Genomic DNA, 27,193 nt, shown 5'->3' on the forward strand with positions numbered 1-27,193 from the left:
CTCTTCTTCTTCCTTTTTTTTATACTCCCGAGGAGACTGGCAACCGTTGGATGATCACCGAGAATCTGTTTGTCGGACTTGGGAAAAAGAAAAGAAAAAGAAAAGGAAGATGGGACCCGACAACTACGGGGGGGGGGGGGGGGGGGGGGTTTCGTTGCTGAAGAGAGCTTTCATCCTTACACCGGTCAAGATGGTCTTCGTCCGATTCAGGAGATGGCATCTTGGGAATAGCATTGTACATTGACAGGGCACAAAACCGAACGGTCACCGAGAGTTTTGGCTCGACGTGGAAGCTGCTGCTTGCTGCTGCTTGTTTTTGGGCTGTCAAGACCTCAATATGCGGCGTATGTCCACATCTTTTTTCTGTTGTGGACTGACTGATTTTTCTTTGTTCCCCCTCCCCCAACATTCATGAGGCGTTTTATTGTTACTTATTTGGAAATTCTGATATCTTGCACGGCAATTGGCCGAAATCGAACGATCGTCTTTGGACAAGAAATTTTGTTAGTGGCTGCTTTGTATACGAGCTGCCTGTTTCAGAATAGCCATACTTTATCTTGTCGGATGGCACTTGCCTCGATGCTAGTAATGATAGGCGTAAGTGGCTCAGTCTCAGGACTCAGGGCTCAGCTAGAGTTAAATATCAACCACACGCGACGCGCGTAAGATTTGCCTTTGAGCACGAGGTCGACCACTTCGAGAAGGTCGGTATACCACGATACCACTGGAAGACGATCGACGCTGCTTCGTTTCAGCAGGACTACCTTAGTACTTAGTAGTCCCAGATGGTATCCAGTAGGTGCATGTACATCCATCATCTTCCATGCTAATCATAGACGCGCACGTCCCCCTCAAGAAGGCGTACCTCAGGCCACGGGGCAAGCTTGAAGTTCAGCCACTTAGAACGTCTCGTCCGGGATACTGTGGCGATCTACCAGCCACATTGGGCCTGGCGGATGAGGTTCATCGGTTTAAAAGGGGGGGGGAGGGTTTGAATCCAAATTAAGATTTGTTACGATGATGTACTGATGTCTAGTATGAGGATTATCGGGGGTAAATGTATTGCGCTGATTGTAGTAGTTTGACCTCTCTTTCTCTTTCCCTTTCCCTTTCTCTTTCATTCTTTTTCTTTTGTCAAGAAACAATTTTTATTCTAGAAGAAAAAAGCTAAAAAGTCCCAAGGAATGTGATCATAGCTCAGACACAACCTTTAGTGTACTACAGTACTCCTCTATTTTGATCTCACCAAGATAGCCGCCGCTGGCCATTGCCATGGAAATTCCTTTTCAGGTCCAAAATGCCAGATACATAGATGAAGTACCTAGCCTACGTCAATTGCCACAAAAAAAGCTTCTACAGACCCCGATGCGATCCCGACAGAGCGACGAGAAAGAAGAGACCCGCAACATTGACATCAGAACTCGGAAGGGCGTGGAGCGTGGATCAGTTTGTTGCGCGCCTCTCTCCTTATCTTTCTTTTTTCCTCTTTCTTTTTCCGGTGCAACGCCGCTCTAGGTTCAGATGATGTACTCTGTCCTGCCACCCTTTGACCGGTGAAAAAGTGGAGGTGTTCGTCAGCCCTGGGTGGAGAATGAAACGAGAATGGAAGATTGGAGGGGCTCATGATTTAAGGTAGGTAAGGTAGGTAGTCTCCGACTTGACGTGGTGGGTGTTTCGTCATCGACAGGGCTCCAAAGGTTCCACCGAGGCTGGACTGTCACTTCCACCGGCACTGGGATATTCAATTACAACCCACTGAGTCAGTGAGTACTTGGTTACAGTTTATGAGAGTACGACCATGGGAGTAGGTCATGGACCGCGGGTGCGCGGCATGGATGGGAAAACCAAAGACCCGCAACGGCGGGTAAAGGTCCATGTCGTTGAATCTGCATCTGTATGAATCGGTGCGTGACGATCCCGCAGTATGTCATTTTCTATTTTTTTTTGACTTGTTGAAATTTCGACAATAGGTTAAAAAGGTTGATTTGACCGAATGATGTGGGAGGCTGGAGATTTGGAGGTATGTGGCAGCCGTGACGATCACCCGCTGACGCAGCGTGCTCCCGGCGGCCTTTCCACCTGTACCGATGCTACTACTTGTATGCTACTACAATACAGTCCGATTTGCCGTCTGTCGGATGTTGTTCCGACCCGAACTACATCAACACCTTGCGCAGAACCAAAAACGCCAGAACGGGATGCGACACTGAAACAGGCTGGTAGGTTCTGTCTCTCCAGGTAAATCCACTTCAGACGAGGAGGATGCAGTGAGGGTCCTTCCCCCGTCCTTCTCGAAGTGAGCCCCCGACGTCATGGCGTTGGAACGGGCGCAGGCGGAAGTGGGGGAGGCTGGACTCGAGTACGTTCACATAGGCAGACACATACATCGAGGAGATTGGATTGGAAGCTGAGAATAGAAGTCATGTTGGATCCCCTTGGTGACATGTCGCGACGCCATGGAATCTTGGATGCAGAATAGATGTAATCCACGCACTTGAGGCAATGTACAGTAGAGATGTGTTTTCTGCTCAGGTACCTGGTCGGGAGTGTAGTTTCTGTCTCTCTCTCTCTCTCTCGATCTTCTCTTCTCTTCGCTCGGCAGAGGGTCATGAAGTGTCATCTAGGTAAATAATTTCACAACAATGCTACAGATGCTCGCTGAGATGATGAGAGGAGTGCTGCAGAAGAAATCGGTCCACCCGTCAGTCCCTGCGAGTAAAACTCCAACCCTCCATTTACGAGAGGGCATGGAATGGAAGTGGCCAAAGTGCAGGCCACAGTCCTGCGTGGGACGTTCCACCTCCTTCAGGATGAAACTTTCTCACAAAGCTCCCCAGGCGAAATCCATCCATGACAATCGGTCGTCAGCAACGATCTCTGCACTGCCCCTCGTGGACAAGGATCACCATCGGAGAGTCATGAATGCTCCTGGAATAATTCCCCTTCCACCCCCCCCGGTAGTCCCTTTTCCCACTAACTCTGAGCAGTGAGTATTGGATCACCCATCTTTGACAGGACCCTCCAATCGATTGATAACGTGTTAGTCACAAAGCCCTGTCTGATCGATACCCAAGAGGGAGATGGTCATCCTCCACTTGGATTGTCGTAGTAAGCCCGCACATGGACGCCCACCACGTCCCGTCTCACGCGGGCGCGGGGGATCCATCACCAACCTCGTTCCCCAGTTTTTAAGCGCCACCCGACCACCTGACTGGCACGCGGGGGACGATCGTCACTGATCGTCACAACGAGCACGGTCGAATTTGTCCGCTGAATATTGGGCAGATTGACAGATTGGCAGAACCTCGAGGGCTTTTTTTGAAACGGCCTTTGCGCCATTTCTCCATCTGTCAACCCCCTCTGCAGGATTATCCTGCACGAGGGCAAGGGGGTCGGGGTTATTGACCAGGGCTCTGGCGTCGTGTTTGGGGCCCCTGGTTGCATGGTTGGTCGGAAGAGAGGAGATCTTTTAACGTAGGTGAGATGAAACAAGAAGCCCAGTCAACCATACAACACCCCCCGCCCTTTTTTGTTTTTATTTTTTTGGTTCACTGACTGTACAGGGGAGAGGGTATTTCCATATTTATCTGGGTATTGTTTTGGATTCTCGCAACTTTGGGTTATGTCTGCCCTGTGCCACGGAAGGTTGGATGTGCATGCATCGACTGAGAAATGGTGGGAGTGGAAGCGTGACAGATCAGACCGAGTCTGTTTCGCCGTGAACGAGGACGGCTGTCGTTGGCCGAACCTTGGAAATGGCCGTCCCCGTGTGCGTCTCAACTGTCCAGTACATATACAACACCTGAGAGTAGTATGCACTGACCGTGTACTCCCGGAGGTACACAATGAAGGTCCTCTTCCGTAGTTTCAACATTCCTCGATAGACCCTTTGGCCTCCGGTTTAGTCGGCAATCGTAGCATGGAGTGGACTGGACATACGACGCACCCACAGGCTGTGTTAGCTTGTAGAGCACGATGTATCCGTATTCGAAATCCCATCGCAACTGTCAGACACCGATCGTTGTACCTGGCACCTGCACAACATGTTGTCCAGTCTCGATCGCAGAAACCTTGCCCAACTCTCTGTCATTTGACGGGTTCCCAATCCCTGTCTAACGCCTCCGGGACAGGAAAGTGACCATTGACCACTACTGAATTTCGTCCTCAAAGAGTCTGCCGACCCTTTTCCCCGTCATCATCGTCCGCGCGCGAGATATTTTGCTCTGTATTTCATGACACTCCGATCGCATGTCCGCACCGAACTCTCGAACCATTCGGTACCTTCAACATCATCCCCGATGGAAGAGGTCAATCTCCTTCCAATGGACGCCTCCACTTTCGTCAAGCAGTGGAAGACCCGGGAGCTCGGTACCGCGACCTTCCACGGAACTCACCAATGACTTACTACTTGATACTTGCACTTCATTTACTACTCCTGCTACTCGTGCAGACCACACCTGTGAGTCAGTGACCAGTGACCAGTGACCCCGGTCCATATGTCCATATGTCCATGCCCACACAGAGAGTGGTAGATTGTTCGTGCTGTCATGACCCATCCCGTACCACTGCTCTCTACCTCACGGTCATGGTCTATTCTGGGTGACGGACCCCAAAGTCGACAAGAACTCGGTCTTCCGTGGTCGGTCGTGGTGGGATCGCCCCGCCCCTGATCATCCCTCGAGTCTCCACCTGGACGGCCCAGACTGGCCAGACCGGCCAGACTGGCTGAATCGTTGCCCCCATGATCATCCATTTTGTCTTCATGAAGACCGAGGGCTGGCAGCACTGGAAAAGATCGGGCCCCGGCCTTGACACGGTGGAATATCGGTTTTTTTTTTTTTGTTTCGACCATTTGCGGTCTCGACGACTCATTGTTGCGTCTTGGATGAATCAGACTGGACAGCTCCTTTGACAGGTGCCACTTGATCGATAAACATGATATCTCTTAGTCTTGGGGGGGTGGTTCATGCATTTCATGACTTCGATCATGCCGGACCTCCTGTAGTTGGACTTGTACGGATACTCCCTCTCTCGACCGATGACTGCTGGTCTCCACCACTTCAATCTTTCCGCCTCCACCTGCGTCCGGCTCGGCGGAAGGCCTCTGCAGCCTTCGCACGGTCGCCACTGAGGTTACGGCGTCGAACTCTCTCCAGTTCGGAAAATTGAGTCTGTCAATTTGGGGGGGGGGACGGGGCCTCGATTTTTTTTTAAATTCTTTTTAATTAATTCTTTTTTTTTTGTTAAAATTAAAAAAAAATTCTTCTGGGTCATGCACTCTCATGTTCCCACACCGTGATTGGATCACGATTGTGGAGGGGCCTCGACTCGATTACTTCGTCCGCGGCCATGCGTCTTATTCTGATGTACCAAAAGTCTCGACTGCCTCGACAGCGGCCACTTTTTATTTAATGACGGGGGGCTCCCCAACTGCTCACGCGCCTCCTTTTTGATCACTCTGTCTTCTTCCCTTTTTTTGATAAAAAAAAAATTCTCCATCAACAAACCTCTGCTTTCATTACAGGTTGATCCATCTCATCTGATGCATCGCAGTATCATTCAAGTGCCAAGACACTCTCATCCACGTTTGGTGCTAGAAATTCCTTTGCGTCGCGCACTCTTGCCTTCTACTCGGGGACCGTGAACGCCTCCATCATCCTCTCCCTGCACGTACGAGGTCCTTTGTCGGCCATTGTCCAGGGTCCCTTCACAACCTTTTGGAAACTTCCTCTCTTGATCTATCGCGCCTTTTGATCGGAGACTTGTTGATCTGTGACACTCTTCCTGATCATCCATCTCTCTCTCTTGGCGGACCGACCCTTTTGGATACAATACCTATCTGTGATATCAATCATGATGCGCGACACACCTTCCAAATTCATCGAGATCCTGGATCCCAAGGACTTGCATCTCCATCGATCCGACTCGGATGTCCGGCTTGAGGATGTTCTTGCCGATCACGAGGCGACCATCAATCGTCCACGATCCTCGACCCAATCGACCGCCAAACCAGACAAGACCTACCTGGCCCGAGCCAATTCTACATCTCCCACGCAGAGATGGAAGCGCCTCAGCAATATGCTGGCTCAGCCCCGACGCTCTTCCTGAACTGGGATGGGCGCAATGCCCCAGAATCCTTGACAGATTCGTTCGCTCTTGCTCAACGCTGCCATTTCTCTCCTCTTCGCCCTCTACTCACTCCTCCAAAGCGACTTTTCCGTTTTTCCAAATCTCCCCGGGAGAATGAGCGCGTCTGCGAATGATCCCCAGACATACCAAAACACAAGAACATTTTCAACCACCTCGCTAGAAGAACTCGACAAGAATCGGTACACCCAGAACACCACCGGCGTGCAACAATGGACATTTGCTTTTGGGTCGCGGGCCTCGAACAAGCGTGGCGTTGCTGCTCATTTTATCAACTCGGTGCCTATACAGGAGGAGATCTTGCTTCACTCCTCATGAACCATCTCGCCACGAAACCCGCCCTTGGTCGATGAATGTGCGGATTGGCCCGACGGGCTTGGGCACATTTGGATGATATGGATTTTGTTATTCCCCAACTGAGGGGGGGGAGAATGGTCTTTTTGCTCTATCCACTCGTGCTTGATGCACTTGCTATGATGATGATGAATAATGACGACCATGATGATTATGATGATGACGCGATCAGCGTGTCTCGCCTTTGGCTCTGAACCCGCCGATTCTTATGGCATTGACCTGCTCGGACGTTCCCGTCCCGATTGATACTCGTTCGCTTTGATGAAATCCAGAAAGAATTCAAACATGGCTAGACAAACAAGACTATCAAGAAACTCCAAGACCACCAAATCCAACCTGTAAGAACAAGTACATACCTTGAATTACATTTCCACCTGCATTATCTCCCGATAGCAACCCATCTCCTTTGAAATTCAACCAGTCCCCCTTGACATTGCGCTTGCAACGTTGTGCCCCTGCTCGTTTTACCCCCTTTCCCGAGGTACTTTACTGTATTCGCTCTTCACCCGTTCAGGAGCACGTCCAAATGCCCAAGTCCTTCCCCACCGACGTCCACAACGTTGATTTACCGTCTCCAACTTCCGACTCTTCCCGTGTCACGAGGGAGTTTTTTTTTTTTGAAAATTTTTTTTAATTTAATTTTTCTCAACCTGTTTAGTTAGTTCGTTTTCCTTTTCCCCTTTCTGTGTGATTAACTCCACAGCCCACACCACTTTTTCTTTTTCTTTTCATATTTTGACACATCGGCAAATGGTAGAAGAACACTCGGGTGTTCCTGGGCGGGACCGCATTTACATGTCTTTTCTCCTCCTGGGACCGAGGGAAGAGTCCGTTGTCAACCAGGATGTCTCCTATTGCTAGGAGCTGGAATAACTACGTGACTAGCACATGGAAATCATGGAGCGTGGAATCTTGAATAACAGCCCTGATATTGAATTCAATATACTCTAAAAGCTATACCGAGTCTGTGAGTATACTACTAGTAGTATCAAATCTACTGCACACGTCAAATTGAAAATCTTCCCCCCCCTTGCCCCGCAGACCACAGTCCATGTGACAGTGTGGACAACATCTGCTGACCGACTCCAGCGCCCCTTCTCCTCCAACATTTCCAGAAAAAAGGTAGCAGATTCCTCGTTTTATTCCATTTCGATTTTGCCCCGTCTTCTCTGTCCGTGCTGATCTTGCTACGGCGGTACGCTCAGGTCACGTTGGAGAATGGATTGTTACGCTTATCATGCTCGAGATGTCCAGATAACAAGGATGGATGAAGTAGAGCACAATCAAGGAAAAAAAATCCTCGAGTGACAACATAGCGGAAAGTGTGAAGAGTAATAACGTGTTCACTACTTTTAGACTGAAAACCGCAACGAACAAAGACACCAACTACTGTAAGAACTGGGGTACTAGTATGTACTACCTGCCGAAAATGGATACTCGGCTATCCAACGCGAACCCTTGTCCTGCACACTATACTCCATCGACAGTACAGTTGAGTCATCTTCATTCTATTTCATCCTAGTACTGTACTAGCATGCGACGGTGCGACAGTCCCGTCTGTACGGATTCAATTTCCCAGACCAATGGACTGGGTGGGGCCCAGTGTAACGGTGGATGGCTCACGACTCGGGCTCCTGTGTTTCCGAACTTGTCAGGAGTCTGTATGCGAGGGTGAATTAGAGTGCCACTTGAACTATACTGTTTTAGGACCTTTCTACAGTACTCCAGGGACCCCGGAGAATTTGGGAGATTTCCCCCTCTCTTTTCGAGGGTATCAGCGTTCGATGTAGCCAAAGGAGAAGAACGATGCTAGTGCAGAGTCGGCGGAGGGGCCTAGGTGGGGTGGGGACAAAGAGGAGGAAGAGGAGGAAGAGTCAGAGTTGATCTGGAACGGACGCAGAATGGGGTCTCGATGTTGTGTTTAGGCGATGGATTGGAGTTTTTCTTTTTCTTCTTTTTTTCCCCAGCGAACGGTGGGGGTTTATTCGGTTGATTACAATAGAGCAATTGTTCTTTTTTTTCTGTTTGGTGAGATGTGGGAAAATGCTACGAAAAACAGTCTCCTCGCTACACGGGATTGACCGGGCGTTTGCTGGATGCTAATTGACTCTTTTTCCCAGTGGATGTTTGTACTGACTGTTTGTCGCTCGTGGGGAACTTCAATCCAGAGATTTGATAAGATTGTTTTGGAGAACACTTCAAGGTCAAGGGTTCAATGACATGGAAAAAAAAAGCAAAGTCCAGACCAGTCTCTCACTAACCTAGACCATTCTAATGCCTAATCAGAGTGCAGGCCTGTGCACAGCTAAGACATTCAAGGACTGAAGAAAAGAAAAAAAGGGGAAAAAAAAGAAACACAAACGTCCAAAACCTATAAAAATCAATTCCCTTAACCAAGGATCACGGTCGTCTAGGTCTCAAAGATTCGTAGACGCGCACCGACGCATCCGAAAAAATCTCAGTAGTCGAGTCCCATTATCGAGGTCGAAAGAAATAGAGACATTGTTTATGTGGGTGTTCCGGAGCGATCCAATGGGGATCTAGATTATTGTCCTTTCACTGTTTGTGTGTGTGTGTACCTGTGCGGTCTATTTCTGGTAGGATTTTCGTCTCAACTACGGTACTAAACTTGACGATCGAAAAAAAAAAGTCAACATCTAGATGCATGCAGGATTGTGTTGTGGGATGGGGAGGGGTTCTACACTGTGAAACTCTTCAAAGAGTCCAAGACATCTCCACTCTGTCTGTGCGTCTCTGCTCCTCGGGTCCGCCAACTACAGCCGGTGGAACACCATTTAGGCCCGAAGAAGTTGGCCCCTGATTTGAGGCTACCACCTGGTACCTGGGAGCCAGGCACTAGCCTATCAGCCACCCCCAGAATGTATGCACACAGGAGAGGAGGTGGGACTGCGGTCTTGGCGATGAAGATGATTTGTTTGAATATACCAAGGAGTTCTCAGGGGGGGGGGGGGGGGGGAAGTGACCAGCACTGAGCGGCTGGGTGGACGTTTGAAAAGTTCGTCCACAAGCAAAGCGTGCCTGGATCCAAAATCCTTGCTAATGTAGTGCCACTACCGCGCTTCATGGATGACGAGGAGTCCAGTTCCAGGCAGAATCCAGGTCCCGAGGTCAATTAAGCCTTTTCAATGAGCCTGCAATCAATTGGCCGTTCGATTCGCGGTGATATCAATAAGATTCGCACCCAGCCATCCTTTTCTGTCACTTGTATTTCGGAGATTGCAGCATGGATTTTTCGTTTTCATTTATTTTTGCAGAACAGTCAAATACTATTGATGGCTGCGGTGCATGTATGCCGGTCGCGATCGTGGTGGATCTGCAACCGAATATTGTTCTCTGCGAAAGCTGTCCGCGTCTTTTCAGTCTTGCCCAGTTATTTTTTTTTAGCAGACGGCGAAACTCTTGTACCTCTCTACTCGAACACCGGATCGAAATCAAGAAAAAATACAGGTAAACACCTTATCAGAGAGCTTCAATGGTCTTTCCGTAGATGCTCAGATTAAATTGCAACCTCTCTCTCTCTCCGAAATGGTCATCGACACGATAGGGCTGTGGTATAGAGGGACAAGAAGACAGCAATCTAAGAGACGCCCTAACAGAACAGACTCATTCAAAATGCAGACCGAGAACAATTTATCTAGCACATACTGCAGATCATCTGTACCAGTCGCCTTGTCATTCAATGCTTATCTGGATTTCAATCTTGTACCTCATTCACAATCAGATCCAAAGATCCTCTCTTATCGCTCTTCTTATCGACAAGCTGCTTCCCCCACCCTCCAAAGTGGATCCCGATAACTACTAACAGCACGAGTTTCTCAAGTACCTCGCCTCGTCCACCATCACCGCGCGGTATAACGTACAACAATCCCCTCACAGCCATCGCAAAGCAGTCAAGTCCACAATTATACACAAAAACTTCTGCTTTCACCTAATCCCTCTCAAACCCAAAGCCCCTCAAGCGTTCCTGCCAGTACCTGCGCGTCTCCAACATTTCCAACCCCAGCGACCACAGCATCTGCCCCCCTCTCGCCCTCCTTCTTGTCCAGTCCAGTCCAGCCTCGTTCCAATCTTGGCCCCGGCTCTGTGTCCAGTCGTGGGAATCCCGAAATCATAGACGCGCCCGGTCCTGCGCAACGGAACTTTTCATCCCCGAAACCATGGCCTTTTCCAATTCCACGCCGGGATCCGGTGGCCGTGCGACCTCCCCGACCGTTTTTGAACAACAACGCGAGGAGCTGGTTCGAGAAATTGCCCTTGTAAGTAAGACAGGGTGTGGATTTGAAGTGTTTCCCGACCAGAGACCGGGGGGGGGGGGGGAAGACGAGCGGACAGGGAACGATTCAGAATCCAGAGTCGGAAGTTGTATACGCCGTGTAGCAGGCGCAAAATTGACGAAACCTAACTGACTGATCCCCCTCTATTTGTTTGACTAGGGTATGGAGCAGGTCCTCCAGAATATGAATCGTCTCAATCGAAACCTAGAAAGTATCATTACGGTATGATCCATGAACCAACCCCGTCTCTTTTTTCTCCATCCTTTTTTTTTTACCTGCGACGAGTGAGGAGTCGTGCGTGTGGCCTTTCTTTGGAAGGGGGGAAAAAGAAGAAAAAAAAACATAACAACCAACATTGAATCATGTATAGGTCGGAAACGAGTTCAGCTCCGTAGAAGCTTTATGGTCACAATTTGAAAACTACATGGGCCGACCACAGGAAGAGGTGGAAGAGGCTGCTCAAGGGAAACGGACGACCGGTGAGAGCCAGACCCATGCAGGAACACAGCATGAGTCTAGTGACGAGTCGATGAGTGGCCAGTAGGAACGGTTTCATTGAAGCTGGACTTAGCTGAGAAATTGCATTTTTGTCTGCGAGACGAGCTTCGGCTCCAGCCAGGATCTAGATGGTCTTCCACCTTACCTTTTTGTTTTGTTTTAACCAACCCTTCATTGATGATACCATGTTATGTGATGTTCGAGTGAAAATGACAAGGATGTGATTTAAGTCGGTGACAGGACCGATTCAGAGTATCGGAAACTAGTACGAGAGCAATGCCTATCACGAGCGAGTAACTTAGTCCAATCTTCTACAATCAATTTTCGGATCGGGTTCAATTTCAAAAAAATTTATTGTTTTCAATAACGCAAAAAAGGTCATTTTCGCCAAGGACGGGCAGATTTGGGTAACATAAACGGAGAACACCAGTCCTATGCATGCCATCACCGGCAAAGACTCGGGGTCGTCAGAGTCAAGGGGTAATGCGGATGTGACAATGGAGAAGAAGAGAAAAAGATGAAAAAAAAGGGGGATCCATAACATCACACGACTCACTCCAGAGACAGCGATCAACAGAAAAGTGAGGACAAGAAAGATGTAAACAAGGGACGTGAATATCAAGGAGCATCCAGAATCATTGGGTAATGAGTTGTAGTCGTTTCGAGTGCAGATCATGGCCCCGCCATTGATGGGTCGAGGGAGGCGCACAGCGGCCCAGGACACCAGAAACCCATTCAGTGTTTCCACGGTAAAGATGATGCGATTCATGTTCAGCTTGCGGTAACGAGGACACGTACACGGAGGCAGAGCAAGCAAGCCGATCGTGGCAACCAGGCAATTGATCGGACCAAGGGGAAAAGAGAAGAGGAAAAAGAAGAAGAGGGAAGGAAAAGAAGAAGAAGAAAGAAGAGTTTAATAGGGAAGAAGAGACGAGAGAGAAACGTTTGCAGAAAAATGTTGACTCGCGAGTCCATCAAAGGATGCTGCAGCTGCGCTTCTTGACCTTCTTCCCCGGCCGCACACCACCGCCCGATGGCTTGCTGCTGTTGCGATTACTCGTAGGCTGAGTAATGTAGTCGTCTTCCTCGATAGCCACCACGGTATCAACGGCTTTGGCAAAAACCTCATCGACACCACGCATCTCTTTACTACTGCACTCCACGTACGTGGCGCCCATGCGCTGCGCCACACCTTGCCCTTGCTCGGGCGTGATGGGGGTCAGGCCTTGCGTCTTCAAGAGTTCGATGCAGGTGCGCTTAGTTCGAAGATCCGATTTCAGGCCGACCAATATGATCGGGGTTGTGGGACAGAAATGCAGCACCTCGGGATACCACTGGGGAAATGGGTCAGCTTGAGCGATCTGATATGACTGACAGAGCCAGCCGTTGTTGATGTGGGTTGCTGCTCACCTTATCTACTACATTCTCCAGAGAGGCTGGACAGTCGATCGCAAAACACACAAAGAGGAGATCGGTCTCGGGATAGGACAAGGGCCGCAGGCGATCGTATTCCTCCTGGCCGGCAGTATCCCAGAGAGCCAGTTCGACCGTCTTGCCTGATGCCCGGTGGGTCGTCTGCGTGATGTAGTTTTCGAATACCGTTGGAACATATTTCTACAGGCGAGGCGTTAAGGAGCTGTTCACTGAACGTGGCGATGGGAAACTCAAAAGCGAAAGGACGTGGGCGAGCTCACCTCTGGGAAGTAACCTTGGGAGTAACTGATCAACAAGCAAGTCTTGCCGCATCCTCCATCCCCCACCACGACAAACTTTTTAGAGTAGGAAGGTGGCTGGGTGATATTGGTGGCTTCCGACATTTGTGCGCTGGAGAAGCTGGTATGTGTGCTGGCGGTTCCGTTACTGACTCGCACACTTTGAGAGCGAGCGCGGCTGTTTCGAGGAGTCATGCTTGGAGGCGGCGTGGCCAGCGACCGACGTCTTGAGGCCGCATAATACTGGTCGTCATACACCTGGCTCATGGTGGTGGGTACTGGAAAGGAATGAAGCCCCTTGAGGAAATAAGGCGGGTCTCCGAGGTCACGGCCACAAGTACGAGGCGTGGGCAGATGAGACGGAGGGGGTTCCAGCAGGTACAGTACAATCACCGATCGAAAGAGATGAGACTGGAGAGGAAGAAAACCCAAGGAGGATGGGTGTAAATGGATGGAAAAGGGTCAAAAGGAAGTAGGACAGGAGGATGAGGAGGAGGGGGTGAAGAAGACAATATGGGGACTAGGATAGCTCGATCGTAATCGAGGGAAGATCGTCCCGGGATGCGCGTAATACGAACAAATAAGTACAAAGAAGTCAGAGGAGTGGAGGTCTCAATCCGACTTGGATGTGGATTAAATGACTCCGTTGGAGCTGAGAGGCCTTTGCCTGGGCGAGACCCTCCGTGCCGTTGTGTTTACCCAGTGGATTGCCATGGCAACACGGCCGCGCAGCCCGCGCCGCAATGACGCAAGAGCCTCCTCACGCCGCTTCGGTTGGCAGCTCGCCTCGGCCGTGCCTGGTCATCTCAGCGTGGTTTTGCTCCCGAACCTTCGGCCTCCGGATCTTTTTTTGGCTCCTCGGTCTCTCCGTGTGCCCCTCTTGTCCATCATTGCTCGTGGTGACCCCACTGTTCAGCTCTGCCTCTTCAGAAGGTGGAGATGGCGTGAGGATCAACTGGCAGGACGATGGTCCATCTCGAGTGTAACTGAAGGTAACAATCATGTGGACCTGTGGGAGATTGATGACTTGCAGGCGTCTCCTCGGCATCTACTGTACGTGCTACCTAGTAAGCTACCAGACACTGGCGCCCTACTCCGATGGGATCTCCTCTCACAGTCTCCCCTCATGCTCAGAGAGATCGATGGCTGGGGCCCGCTCACCAAAACAAGTCATGGGGAGATTAGATCCAGATCGATGGAAGATACTGGCACACCGTGTGGCGCACAAACAGGGCAGGCCAGTCAAAATGACCGAGTTCAGATCTCTTCCCGGCTCTGAGCCGGGCAATCTCCACTGCAACGTTGACGTCTGTCTAGTCCCTCGGAGGGGGGAGGGGGCTTGACTTTTATGAAACTCTCTCTCTCTCTCTCGCTAGTGGCTCCGTTGCATGAGGCTCATTATACCGACATACTACCCGCTACAATTGAGTCTGGCATGGACTTGGTCAGTCACAACGGGCAGACGAGCCACAAAAGCACTGATAGAACAGAACAGGGCATCACCTCGAACAAATTTTTCGTGCCAAATATGTGGATTCTGTAAGATCGAATTATTCCTTCTCTCGTACCATCGATGCGACGAGTAGGATTGTTGGTAAAGTGGGATAGCTTTGTTGACTTGCCAAGAGAGATTGCTGAACCCCATGAAGATCCAAGCCACGCTTTTGGCGAATGAAATCAAGAGGCTGGACGAATACCTGCCTGCCAATCCTGTACAATATCCATTGTTCACGTAACGGCCGTCAGTGAAGGTCGGCGAATGGCGTAACTATACAACTTGTGGACCCTTGACCAGAAAGTCACTGCCTAGTACTTCATTCCAACCTTCAGTATTGCCTAAAGTAGTAGGTAGTTAAGGACATACTACCTGCGTACTCCTATGCCACCATTTAAGCCACCTCAGCACGTGGTATACTCCAGATTATCCTGAGCTGTGCCTCGGCGGTATGCTGACATGCTGGCCAGCTGTGAAGGCCGGGGCCCCGGCTTTGACCTGCCCGTTCCAGTTGCAACAAGATGAACTTCTAATTGGACTGTCATGATTGAGGGGTGACTAAGCCCACACATGCGGATGACGGGTGAATGCGCGCCTCGACTGGCCGCACCCGCGACCATCAGGGGAATAGAGCCGGGGATTCGACTACGATCTTCAGATGTCTTGATCCACCACTCGTCCTCGGTTTTCCCCCCCCCCAAAGACCTTCGAGGCACAGCACTCCCGGTCTCGAGTCCGACGAATCGATACCTGGTCTATCTTCTTTCACCAATAGATCCTCTCTATGTTTTGCCGTTGAGTCGCGCCGCATTCACATTTCTTCGCCGCGGGCATCGGCCTGTCATTGTATGGAGACCCGCTCACTGGCACACTCGGATCAATAAAACTACACGATGGCGGGATTGAAGGAGGCAAAAGATCAACCAGATGCTGGATTGAGGAGTTTGAATCACTGTACGTATCGAGACTGGTCAGCGCCTGCGCAGGGGACACTGGCACGCGCGCGCCGCGACAAGTCAATCCGATCGCTGTGAGATGGACCTCTCACACCTCATAGATGCCAATTCATTGCCGCTCTGGCGCTACTGGCCACGACAGAAACTGATTCCCCTCGTCCGTTATGAGACACCGTACCTCGCATGGCTGCAAGAGAAGATGCGCACCCCGGCGCTGGACTCATACTTCGCATTCACGGCGAACCTCGGCACACACACTTTCTTCATGGTCTTTCTACCTTTCCTGTTCTGGTGTGGTCATACCAGCCTGGGTCGAGGGTATGTACCCTTCCTCGAAAGTGGCTCAACAGTGGTGAGAGTGAAAACAGCTTTGTCGGGTCACTGATCGCGTGATGGCTTCCCTAGGCTTGTGCACATCCTCGCGGCCGGCGTCTTTATCAGTGGATTTATCAAGGACTTGCTCTGTCTACCCCGACCTTTATCTCCTCCCCTCCAGCGGATCACCATGTCTGGCTCTGCTGCACTTGAATACGGATTTCCTTCCACGCATTCCACCAACGCCGTGTCCGTGGCGGTCTACGCGCTGGCGCTGCTGAAATCGCCCGATTCGACCGTGCCCTCGCAAACGAACTTCATCTTGCAGATTGTCACATATCTCTACGTGACTTCCATCGTCATCGGGCGACTGTACTGCGGCATGCATGGCTTTTTCGATGTGGTCATTGGGTGCCTGCTCGGTGCGTTGATTGGCCTGGCCCAATTCAGCTACGGCCCTGCCTTTGATGAGTATATATTATCGGCGACGTGGGTGGAGATCCTGGTCATCCCGACTGTCATCCTCATCCTCGTCCGTATCCACCCCGAACCAGCAGATGATTGTCCATGCTTCGATGATAGCGTTGCGTTTGCGGGGGTTTGGCTCGGAGTCGATGTGGGCTCATGGTATTTTACAACGTCCAGTCTCGCATGGGCGGATCCTCTGCCTGGAACAATTCCGTACAGTTACCAGCGTCTTGGTCTCTTGGGCACGGTGATCCGCCTCGTGGTCGGGGTTTTGTGTGTTTTCGCCTGGCGAGAGTTTACCAAGCCAACGTTGCTGCGTATCCTTCCGCCTGTCTTCCGAAGCCTTGAGAAAGTGGGCCTGCTTCTACCCCGTCGATTCTTTACTACGGCTTCGTGAGTGTTCTAGATGAGACATCGTGTGCGTTTTGATCCGAGAGGGCGCTTACTTACCAACATTGTAGGCGGTACACCACTATTCCCCCGAACTTGAAGGACGACGAGGTATTTCCAAATATCTCAGACATTCCATCTTTCATCACGACCATACGTCATCCTCGCCGCCGAGCAGTGTCGGTTGGTCCTCAGTCTGAGGCCGACGCCTACGAAGCCCTTGCCTACCGGGAAAAGCGGAGACGCGAAAGCCTGTCGGGGGGAAACCAGGATCCTCTCGCGGATGACACTCGCAGTGCAAACGGTAGACCAGCGCTGAACCGAAAACCGTCCAAGCTGGATCATTACGAGGAAATGATGGGCACCGTCAGCTCCGGTGCGGCCAACGGCGTGGCTAATTCGAACATACCACAATCGGCATATCTTTCCCCCGCTGCGAATGCCGGTACTGGCCCCGCCGATGCGAGAGAGGTCTTCTCGCAGATCAAAAAGCCTCGTGTGCGTTATGATGTGGAGGTGGTGACCAAATTGGTTGTGTATGCGGGTATGAACTTGCGAACCCTCACATCACATCCTCACGAGCCGTCAATTCTGACTTACTTTTCCTGCAGGAATTCCTTGGGTGGTCATTAATGTGGCCCCTCCCGTTTTTCAATTCATCGGCTTCGGTGTTTCCTCTTAATGAATAATGAGCCTTACGCTCTCAGAGGGAGACATTGATTCCGATGTCTCCAGTCCAATGACCTTTGCTCTGGGGACAAGTTCCCCTTCGAGATTGATCCCGAGAGTACATATAAATCGGATCGAGCCAAACAAGGCATCGCGCCGACATCTTATATCTGGACCCTCCACCCTTTACCCGTCATACAGGTCTGCGCCATAATTCATATGGCGCGTGTCCGACCGGCCTGGGTCATTCAGGGACAATGTCCGCTATGACCCACTAACCTACCTGGCCATTAGACTGGCCGCCTTGCATTAATTTGCTTTTCCTCCCAACCTGAGCATCCGTATTTTTTTGGTTCCTGGCTCTTTGTTTCCGCTGGCTTTTCTTCAAGCGCTGACTGTGTCAGCTGGGAGCATCATATCAATTACGATGGCGAACCTTGAGATTAGCTAGTGTATGATGGACAATCCATTATTCTGCGGGGCTTCATGACAAATCCAATCTTCACCTCTCCCCTAGTTGTAATCCTTAGCTATCACATAGCGGCCTGCTTCTTCAGAGATCTAGGTCTTTCGTGGAGTGGGTCTGGTCGCGGGCATCTCTCTTCTCTCAATGTATACTGTAATATTGGGACCTGTGATTTACTACATCCGGTTAGTTTTGCCGTTCCAGGCCTAGCACCCCAATACACTGTTTTGTCACTTCTCCCCCCATCGCTCCGACATAAAAGACAACGCCTGCCCTCTCGACCTCACTTTCCCTTCCTCTCCCTCCCTTCTACTCCTCTATCTTGCACTCATCGCCGCCCCCTTTCTTCCATTCCGGCTCCCACCGACCATTGCGCCTTGGCTTTCAGCCCGACGCACTACCCCTTTCATTTCACCGGAGATGCCGCTCGAGACGAGGCCCAGCTCGTTCTCTCCGATGAAATGGAGCAGTCGCCCTGCAACAGAATCGCTGGGATGATCTAGCTCGCAGCTGCATTGGTGTGATTTCGTGTCGATGCTTCTACTCCTGTCTAAATCATCACGCTACGAGCTATCTAGGTCTACCTCGAATAGTGCGCCTTGCTCATCTCTGAGCCCGCTGCCCTCTTTCGTATCTGCAAAATGCTAATATGCATTCGATGCCGCATGCTCCGCTCTGTCCGCCCCATCCGAGGTTACATTGCACAGCCCCGGCGTCACAGAATGGCTCGCGGTTTGCTGGTCACAAATACCACGGTTGTCGTCATCGTCGGTTTCTCTGGTTTCTCTACATCCAGTCGAAAAATCTTCGAAATTCCAGCCCAGTCATGTGAGCCAATAGCACAAATACCGCACCCTGAACTCAGTCGATGCTGCATCTTCCCCAATGCCGGTACTGCGGCTGCGAAACCATGCCACGATCACGCCGTCACCTACCGAACGGGCTATTAATGGGCTGATGAGAGGGCATGCATCATATGGGGCAACAAGGAGCGTAGCGTGAGTGCAGATGGACTATAGCCCGTGGTTATGGGGATGTGAAACCTGCGTGGCCTCCGGTTCCTGGATGCAATGGTCTGGATTGCAAGGGCTTGTCGGGATCGTCTGCGTTGTGTTGAAGGAGGATTCCGCTCACAGGCGACTCCGGACTACCCAATTCTGACTATGATCGCCCAGACGCCTCGCAGAAGTACAAGAACTAACTAGCCACAGCGAAGTACCAACTAGCCACTGTGGAGGACCAACCAGCCCCTCTCGGCGATGGAGAATCAACCCAGCCAACATCTCAAGTTCTTAACTAAATGGGTGGATAATCGGCCATGCGGCGTCCTCGATGGTAGTTAAAGATAGAACTGCGACAGGCCAAGCTAAAATTGCATTCTCTGGTCATTAAACTACTTTAGTTTTAATACTCATCCCCGTGATACACGTGATTCCATTAGTACCAAAACTCGAGGAGGAAGCTTCTGGGGCCTGCGTGGCCCAAATTGGATCGTGGTTTTAATACCACTAGGGTCTCATGACTGTAGTTTTAATACTAATGGGATTTTGATACTAACGTGATTTTAATACTACCGTCAAGGTTTATTAAATCGCAGTTGATATTTCATGTTCCTCTTCCGGGGGACCGCGAGGCCAAAATTAGACTTACGATTAGAGGGTCGCTATCCGCTGTAGACCCGCTGCAGTAGAATATCCGTGCCCTCATGTTTACGGAATGGCTACGAGAACACGCTAACCAGTGAGGGGGTTAGAAAATTAGCCAGGTGAGAAATTTCGACAGGGAGAATATTCGGAGAGGGGGGAAAATCAGGGAGAGGAAATATTAGCCAGGTTGGAAAATTCGAGAGGGGAGAATATTAGCTACTGGGGAATATTTGATGACTAGAAATTCACGTCCTTTGAATTTTAGCACTATGTGAATTTTCATGTTGGTTAAAATTCGCTGTCCGGGAAAAATCCTGTCTTTCGGTTTTAACCTGGAGATAGGCAGGCTTGGCGTGGAATCCTACCATGCCGTTGCTCACTGGTTAATCCATTAGGCCCAAAGGTCTAAGCCAAACCATCTGTTAGGATGGTTTGTCCTGCAACAGTATTTATAGACGGTTTGGTCCCGCATGTCTTCCTACATGCGCTCTGGGACCACAGGCGTCGAATAGCGCCCACGCAGTGCCAAGACGTTAGCCTGCGTGCTAACAGTATGGGCGTTTCGCCGATGTATAGCAAAGTATACTTCTCCAGCGTAAAGCAGAAAGGAAAACTTCGTATTATCACATTTTCAGTGACTATAACATCCAATCGGCTCAGAGATAACGGAACCGAAATTAGAACATTGGCGTGAGGAGAGAGTGGAAGACTCAACTTGGATCAGTCAGCAAGAGAACACTTAGCTACTCCAAAGTGGAGAAAGGAGTACATAGCAGCTAACTAATGAGAACAGGGATCCCTAATTTTCGGTTAACCTGAGAATTAGTTGCCATACGCTCATATATTCCAGCGAGAGTTCATTTTTGCGATCCAGGGGCCTAATAGCGATATACTCTCAATGGTATTTGCATGCATGAAGCGAAAAACAGATTTTTTTTCTATGCCCTAGCACTCAAGGCGAGAATCAAGGTGATAACCAATAATCAATAATAAAGGAAGGCCAGATAGATACAAAACTGCATAGACAATATGATTTCAAGCCATAGATTCCATCACTCTATTCTTTTGCCATACCTTACGGAGGTCCTTTTTACTTCTTGCAATTGATGTTGGACGGTAGGAGCCCTAATAGGAGTCAGGAAAGTTCAAGCTACCGGAAAGTTTAGAGAGACCGAGAGAACATACTAATTGAGACCTAAGGAATGACCAAAATCCCGATGAGTCTGCTGAGAAAATATATACTTCTCCTGACTCTCGAATCCGTATGCCCAAGCAGACATCCGCCCCACACATGTCGCTATACTGTTGCAACTTATTTTCTAGGGTATTCTTCCGCCGGTCTCTTTTCTGTCGAATTGATTTCTTCGTACTAGAAACCTTCGATGGTTCGCGAAGAGTCTCCGCCATCACGATTGAGAGATAAAGAGTTCGGGTTACAAAAGGGAACATCAAGTTCAATGCTACGTATTTATAGGAAGTACTGGGGATGAAAAAGGGCAAATGAGAAAATGACCAAATGCGAAAATGCGAAAAACCGAAATTTTGCCTTTTGGTTCCTCAAAAGCCACGATGTGGCACCGTAATCTCTCAGGGTAAACGACCACGGTCTTGCCTCCATGATTGAGTGGCATAGCATGCGAATCTAGCTGTTCTCTCCACAATATCAGAAGGTGAGTCGGAGGTGAGCTTGAGGCGAAGATAAGGAGGGCATGTGTGGTCCCGGAAGGATGTGGCCGTCCTCGGATATTGCATGCGGGACTACTCATATATATAGACCGTTGCAAGACAAGCCATCCTAACAGATAGTTTGGCTTAGACCTTTTGGCCTAATGGATTAACCAGTGAGCAACGGCATGGTAGGATTCCACATAGTAATTGGAGCTGCAGACGCTAGACGCCTCTCTCATGCTGTTGGTCCAGGTCAAACAAGCTAACCAATCAGCTTTGACTGATCAGTCATCCTCAAACCTAACTGGCTGATTATAGGTTGAATCGTCCAGAACACGTTCTTGGCCCCCTACGACTTCCAAAACGGACCCCTGCAACCAAAGAGGATACGTATACTATCAAAGTGGATGCCTGTGATTACTAAAGCGGTACCTACGAGGAACTACTAAACGGCTCACTGGAGCACTGCGACACGCTTTTTATTCTGAGACACATTTGTGCGACACCCTTTTAATTCTATTTCCGATATAGCTCATGAATCATATGAGCTCCGCTCCTCTTAACCCTTTTTGAGAATCCCCACCAGGCACACAGGATGGCAACGGTTGCTTCTATCCTCTAGTCTTTCTTGCGCCAGGACTGTCGACTGTCGAGTGGCAGATTGCTTCTCGTTAACGCTTCAGGAACTTCTATATGTAAACGCTACGATGAGGAAATATATCCGGACAATAGTCTTCTATGACAACCTAGTGTCTGTAGAGTACCTGTAGAGTACCAACAGCTTCCAGAGACTGTTATTATACAAAATCTCCGATAAGGGAAGACTTTCCTGGAACCGGCGGGACTGTAGGCTCTGGCAAGATTGGAATGTAGGAAAGCGAAGATGACCGGCTAATAATATGGGCTCTTGTGTGCGCGAGTCCAACCTCTGCTCGCTAGGAGGCTATGATGCACTGGCGCCACTACCCGTATTAGTGAGCGTATCATTCCACGTATATATAGGGCCAGCACAGTACGTCTTCCCAATCTGCAGGCTCTCTGAACAATGAGTACTATTCAAAGATGGGTTGACCATGACGAACAAACCATGCGTGATGCTCTCCAATCCACAGATCCCAACACAGGTCTCATTGGCCACAGCCTCGTGCCAGCGGCCACAATTCTGGGTTGTGCCCTCGGCCAAGGAGGCATTCGATGGCGGCGCAACGTAGTTATAGACATATCCGTTCGCCTTTGTCGGAGTAGTTGAATCCGTGCCAGCGGTTGCATTTGTGTGCGTACCACCGGGCGGCGAGAGACAGAGATTCTTGCCGTAGATTTTGCTCGCAACCTGCAAGTTGTCGCAGTCGAACGATATCCACGGGTTATATTTACGAAGATCTCCATTCGCAAGTGAAAAGGCGGTTTCAATTGCTGTGCAGTTGTCCGACGGTTCGAGGGAGTATGTCGCTTCGCATGTTGGGGGAAGGCAAAGCTTGAGCGCCGCCTTCATGGAACTGCAACTCAGAATTTGCTTTTGATTGCCCATGTACAGCGATGCAGAAGAGATACTGTTGGCTTCTGCGATAGAGGTGCAAGTGTCACCGGTCACTGTTGTGTAGTACTTCTCTGAAAGGCAGAAGTCGGGTTCTTCGTCGATTGTGGCCCAAGGGATCTCGAGAATGTCGGTCGGTCCGGAGAGGCCACAGCGTTTGTTGATGGTTTCTAAAACCCCTTGGTAATAGTCATCATACATGGAATAGGGGGTTTGTTGCATCATCTGAAGGCGGGTCGTGTAACAGTGAGAACAGATCTCGCTTTGAGGCATCTCTTCGGTGGTTTGAACCAGAGTAAAGCCATCAATCACAGCTGAACAGAAAGAAAATCAGTGAACTGGATTAATTTTCGGGATCCGATATCACCATCGGGCTCTCATAAGAGGCCGTATAAGGCCAGGCAGTTGAGGTTACATTCCATGAAGATTCGGAAAATCAGAGAAATCGAGCAAGAGCCACGCACCGTTGCAGTATTTGTCCGAATTCTTGTCCTTCATGCACGTTTCGTTGTAACCAGCCCACACCCGACCACCGTATAACTCCGGGGGAGAGCCATTGATTTTGTACCCAGCACAGTTGTGTTGGACCAATGTGAACCAGTCCCTTAAACTCTCGCCACAGCTAGTATCACAGACGAGATCAGTCAGAGTGTCGTTGCCAAGAGAGCCATGCCAAGAGCGGGACATCATGCTTTGTGCAAAAGAATCGCATTTGATCGTTGCGACCAGCGATGTCCTGCAAGAATCTGGCAGATCAAGATTTTCGAGGTTGGCAGATGTGTAGATAGACCAGCCAGGGAACTTTCGTTCTCCAATGGTCATATCTAATCCACCTATCCAAACGAGAATTGATGAAAGGAGACCATTGAGATTATCCTTGGCGTAAGTTGGGACGCCTTGGAAAGGAGTAACCATCTCCACGATCGCTCTGGTGCATAGATTATAAATCCAAAGATCGACACTTTGCTCGATTTCAAAGGCCCTTTGCTGACAGCTGTTGGTGTTGAGACATGTCTGTGAGTAGTCTGAGTACCAGCTATAGAGACCACTGCCCAGGATCCAGATACTAGCGGAATCAACGATGCGGAGAGCCCAAGAGACAGCACATGAGACAGAGTCTGAGTCGCAATTGGCAAATGTGGGATCATGAGGGAATTTTCCTGGTTTAAATGGAGCAGGAGCCAGAGGAACAGGCTGGTAGTACGGCGACTCTGTTTGAATCATTCCCATGACTATCCTCCTCGCACCGGAGAGCTGATACTGGTAGAGTGTGGAATGCTCTGAGGCAGTACCATACAGCCATGCGAGTTGACTCTCAATGAGAATGCCACGGGCTGCATAGACGTCAATTTGGTCTTGCGTGCTCTCGTCCAGATCGTGATCTGCGACCCAGACCCATATGTTCTCCATATACGCCGTTGATGACGGCGTCAGGTGAAGAAGGAGAGAGGCAGCAATACAGTCGGAATTGACTTTGTCTGACTGCTTCGGACATTGGGCCTTTTGGAGCTGGGATCCGATGGCTCCCCCAATGCGAATATGGGAGTCCCACATTGCAGCAGATCCTTTAACGGACTGCTCAACGTTCCATTCCACAAGAACCACACCAGCCGTAGGACCAGAGACAGTGAAAAGCATATCTTGGATCTCGACAATGCCAACGTCGCCTTTGGCTCCGACTTGAACAGCCACGTGGGGATTATCGACATCAGAAAACTGTGCGCCTGTCGCCATGATCTGTGACCAAGCCTGCCCGATGATGCGTGAGCCGACCGGAACCCGTAGCGTATCATGAATTTTGTAGACGCCGAAAGGGAAGTAGACAACCGAAGAAAGGTTGGCCGCGTAGGAGAGGATGTTGTTGAGTACCACGGTGTCATCAGTAGTCCCGTCACCCTTTGCGCCAAAATCCTTGACATTGACGATGTCGCGTGCCGTGAGAGATTCATATTGTGGTCGGCGACGTGTGAACAGATTGGACTTGACATAAGCTTGAGTTCCCAGCAGTGTGTCATCCATGTTCCCTTTAAGGATATCTTGCCCGGAGACAAAGGATCCCTGGCCTCCCGCATCAGTGATCATCCCAAAGCCCCAGGCATCTTTGAGAACTTCATTTCCTCCCGCCAGAAGGACTTGGTTTTTGACAGAGTCTATGATGGCGGTTTTGACATTGAAGAATCCCACATTCTTCAGGAAGAGAGACGTTGAATTCTCCGCATAGAGAGACGTTATGATACCATTGGGTGTGTTTGCAATGATAGCATCGGCCAGGACCAGAGAGCCAACACCTTGTCCGGTACTCCCGGGACCGCCTGCCTATTGATGATGGTCAGCTTAAGATTCACCCAGAGGATAGGCTCAGAAATAGATAACATACTCCTCCAACGATGGTCAATCCATTTGTGCACGACTCAATGACATAATCCTGCATAGTCCATGCCCAATCCCAGTGAACCTGAAGTGCTGTATTGCACTGGACAAAGACGAGCTGACTTGAGGTGAATTGCTGGTTTCCAAAATAGGCACTATTATCGAGTAAGAGGAGCCTCATAGCAAGACCACTGGGGGAGATAGCTCTATTTACCCAAAGTTGCCACCAACAAAGGTGAGGTCTGCTAGGAAGCCACCGGAGCCGTTCTCCATGTAAATTCCTTGTTGCGTGTTGCTGAGAACGTCTGAGTTGTACAGCATGTAAAACTCAATGTTCTCAAGGGAAGTTCCTTGAGCCACCTGCCAATGAATGGCGCAAATGTAGGCTAAAGGGTCGGTCGGACGAATGTCGATCCTGAAGTTCCGTACGCTTCTCAAGAAATTGTTCTGGTTGACATACCATCCCCCGTTGTCGCTAACGTAGACGTCCGATGTGATGACACCCAACCCGACGAAGCTAGAGGCTGCAAGGATAGTTGGCACGTTTAAGGGCTAGAAGGATGTTAAGGAAAGCGTCCATCACTATCAAAGAAACTGATTCCACTCACATCTCCCAGAAACTCCGTGTTGTAGTATTGGATGATCGGCGAGCTGACAAGGTACGTGCCAGCAGGAAACCAAACTGTAGCGGGATAGATGGTGCTTGAACCACAGTTGACGCCACATCTCCCTCCATCGGAAATAGCCCGATTGATCGCCTCTGTGTCATCTGTGACGCCATCGCCAACAGCACCGTAGTCTCGGACATTTCGCCAGACCTAGGGAATTTCATCAGCCCACGATCATTGATCTAGACGGGGACAAAATGGAACGCGAAACAACGTACCTTGTAACCACTTGAAGCAAACGGACTTTGACCATTCTGGTTGACCGAGGCCATCCAATACTTAGACGTGCCGTCCCGTTTTTGAATCTGCTCTTGGATGGTCTTGTTGTCATTTATGTCACTCGTATCGCCGCCACTTCCAAATGCCAGATAGTTGTATAAACCATTTGATCTGACCAAGGCTTGTGGAGGAGTGTTTGTATGTCTTTGTCCTTTGCCATATTTTTCTCTGATTTCTGCAGCAACCTGGGGCTGATCGCCTGTTGGTTTGTTGACGGTGGATTCAGCCACGATCCGAGCTGCCTTCGCTAGCTCCGGCGGGATGAGATAAGGGCGATTCCCGCTCGTTTCATTGGCAGAAGAATCTCTCGCCTGAAGACGTGCGGTCTTGATAGCGTCAGGGCTATAGTCCAAGGGCTGCGCGGGTTCTCTTGTTCCATTGCGAGATTCGGAAAAGGCCTTCTGGTTGAAATTTGGGTACTCGGTTCGATGTTTGTTGACTTCTCTTAGGACTGCAAGGGCATTTTTCACCTGTAGCAATGCATTTTCATCATCGGTCGTGTTCTTATGATTGTCGCGCTTGTGGTGAAGATGCCGATGATGGAAGTGGCTGTGGTCAGCCTGCACTGGGACACAGCAGATTATTGTGATGAGTAGCACGATGATCAGCGGCAACAAGCCTTGATCGTCGAGTCGTGACGGTCTGCTCAGTCTCATTTTCAATGGTTTCCCGTAGCATACCTCAGACTGAAGCTTTTCGAAAGACAAAGAGGATTCCTTGTCCATAAAATCATTTCACTTCGGCCGGAGCCCGCCCCTCACGGACTCCCTGGTGCAACCCAACCTTTCAAAGTCGAAGTTCTCCAAGGGAAGCTTCGGAAGGCAATAGTGATGCCAAAAGACCCTAGTTGGACCCTCATTCAGGGTTCTCCTTTTGCCGACCCAATGAAAACTGAGCATAGTACCACCCAATTGGCCGGAGGTTCTTATTATACCTTAGCCGTTCTAGTTGTCTCAGATCCGAGGTGGGTTCATTCCTTTTTTGTTTCTCCACTATGAACTAGGTGAAATGAATCTTCCCAGAGACTGCAGGGGGCCACCAACGTTCTCCACAGGAACAAACGGACAGAGACCGTGGCATATTGTTGGGGTCATGAGCTTGAATCCGCTGGCCAAGAAGCCGATGGGAACGAGCCTTGACAAAACATTCATGCTAATTAAATTGGTATTATCGATAGTATGAATAAGGGGTCTTCAGATCCAATATGGGCCGAGGATGTTGATAGACTCGAGAATTGCCAACAAATCAACTGGCATAACAGCC

General features: G+C 50.0%; 8 protein-coding genes across 8 annotated transcripts; 5 read left to right on the forward strand and 3 right to left on the reverse strand.

Moving 5' to 3' along the window:
- Nucleotides 1-4,438: 4,438 nt before the first annotated feature.
- Nucleotides 4,439-4,753, reverse strand: POX_d05155 (uncharacterized protein; the record flags this gene model as incomplete). The annotated part of the gene is made up of 1 exon (XM_050114006.1): nt 4,439-4,753. The coding sequence occupies one exon, from the start codon at nt 4,751-4,753 to the stop codon at nt 4,439-4,441; it is 315 nt and encodes a 104-aa protein (XP_049968957.1).
- A 1,103-nt stretch (nt 4,754-5,856) lies between these two features.
- POX_d05156 (uncharacterized protein) lies at nt 5,857-6,108 on the forward strand (the record flags this gene model as incomplete). The annotated part of the gene is made up of 1 exon (XM_050114007.1): nt 5,857-6,108. One exon carries the CDS (start codon nt 5,857-5,859, stop codon nt 6,106-6,108), a length of 252 nt encoding a protein of 83 aa, XP_049968958.1.
- Nucleotides 6,109-10,679: 4,571 nt separating this feature from the next.
- POX_d05157 (uncharacterized protein) lies at nt 10,680-11,340 on the forward strand (the record flags this gene model as incomplete). The annotated part of the gene is made up of 3 exons (XM_050114008.1): nt 10,680-10,778; nt 10,956-11,018; nt 11,167-11,340. 3 exons carry the CDS (start codon nt 10,680-10,682, stop codon nt 11,338-11,340), a joined length of 336 nt encoding a protein of 111 aa, XP_049968959.1.
- A 928-nt stretch (nt 11,341-12,268) lies between these two features.
- On the reverse strand, nt 12,269-13,273 carry POX_d05158 (GTP-binding protein rhoC; the record flags this gene model as incomplete). The annotated part of the gene is made up of 3 exons (XM_050114009.1): nt 12,269-12,628; nt 12,705-12,908; nt 12,989-13,273. 3 exons carry the CDS (start codon nt 13,271-13,273, stop codon nt 12,269-12,271), a joined length of 849 nt encoding a protein of 282 aa, XP_049968960.1.
- Nucleotides 13,274-13,643: 370 nt separating this feature from the next.
- POX_d05159 (uncharacterized protein) lies at nt 13,644-14,285 on the forward strand (the record flags this gene model as incomplete). The annotated part of the gene is made up of 1 exon (XM_050114010.1): nt 13,644-14,285. The coding sequence occupies one exon, from the start codon at nt 13,644-13,646 to the stop codon at nt 14,283-14,285; it is 642 nt and encodes a 213-aa protein (XP_049968961.1).
- Nucleotides 14,286-15,394: 1,109 nt separating this feature from the next.
- POX_d05160 (Dihydrosphingosine 1-phosphate phosphatase) lies at nt 15,395-17,312 on the forward strand (the record flags this gene model as incomplete). The annotated part of the gene is made up of 5 exons (XM_050114011.1): nt 15,395-15,455; nt 15,559-15,775; nt 15,863-16,633; nt 16,702-17,174; nt 17,242-17,312. 5 exons carry the CDS (start codon nt 15,395-15,397, stop codon nt 17,310-17,312), a joined length of 1,593 nt encoding a protein of 530 aa, XP_049968962.1.
- A 1,175-nt stretch (nt 17,313-18,487) lies between these two features.
- Nucleotides 18,488-18,715, forward strand: POX_d05161 (uncharacterized protein; the record flags this gene model as incomplete). Its single annotated transcript, XM_050114012.1, has 1 exon — nt 18,488-18,715. The coding sequence occupies one exon, from the start codon at nt 18,488-18,490 to the stop codon at nt 18,713-18,715; it is 228 nt and encodes a 75-aa protein (XP_049968963.1).
- Nucleotides 18,716-22,022: 3,307 nt separating this feature from the next.
- Nucleotides 22,023-26,586, reverse strand: POX_d05162 (uncharacterized protein; the record flags this gene model as incomplete). Its single annotated transcript, XM_050114013.1, has 6 exons — nt 22,023-22,927; nt 23,078-24,929; nt 24,991-25,138; nt 25,198-25,535; nt 25,592-25,801; nt 25,870-26,586. 6 exons carry the CDS (start codon nt 26,584-26,586, stop codon nt 22,023-22,025), a joined length of 4,170 nt encoding a protein of 1,389 aa, XP_049968964.1.
- Nucleotides 26,587-27,193: the final 607 nt, after the last annotated feature.

Source organism: Penicillium oxalicum, chromosome IV (genome assembly GCF_001723175.1).
Source record: "Penicillium oxalicum strain HP7-1 chromosome IV, whole genome shotgun sequence".
Taxonomy (NCBI): Eukaryota; Fungi; Ascomycota; class Eurotiomycetes; order Eurotiales; family Aspergillaceae; genus Penicillium; species Penicillium oxalicum.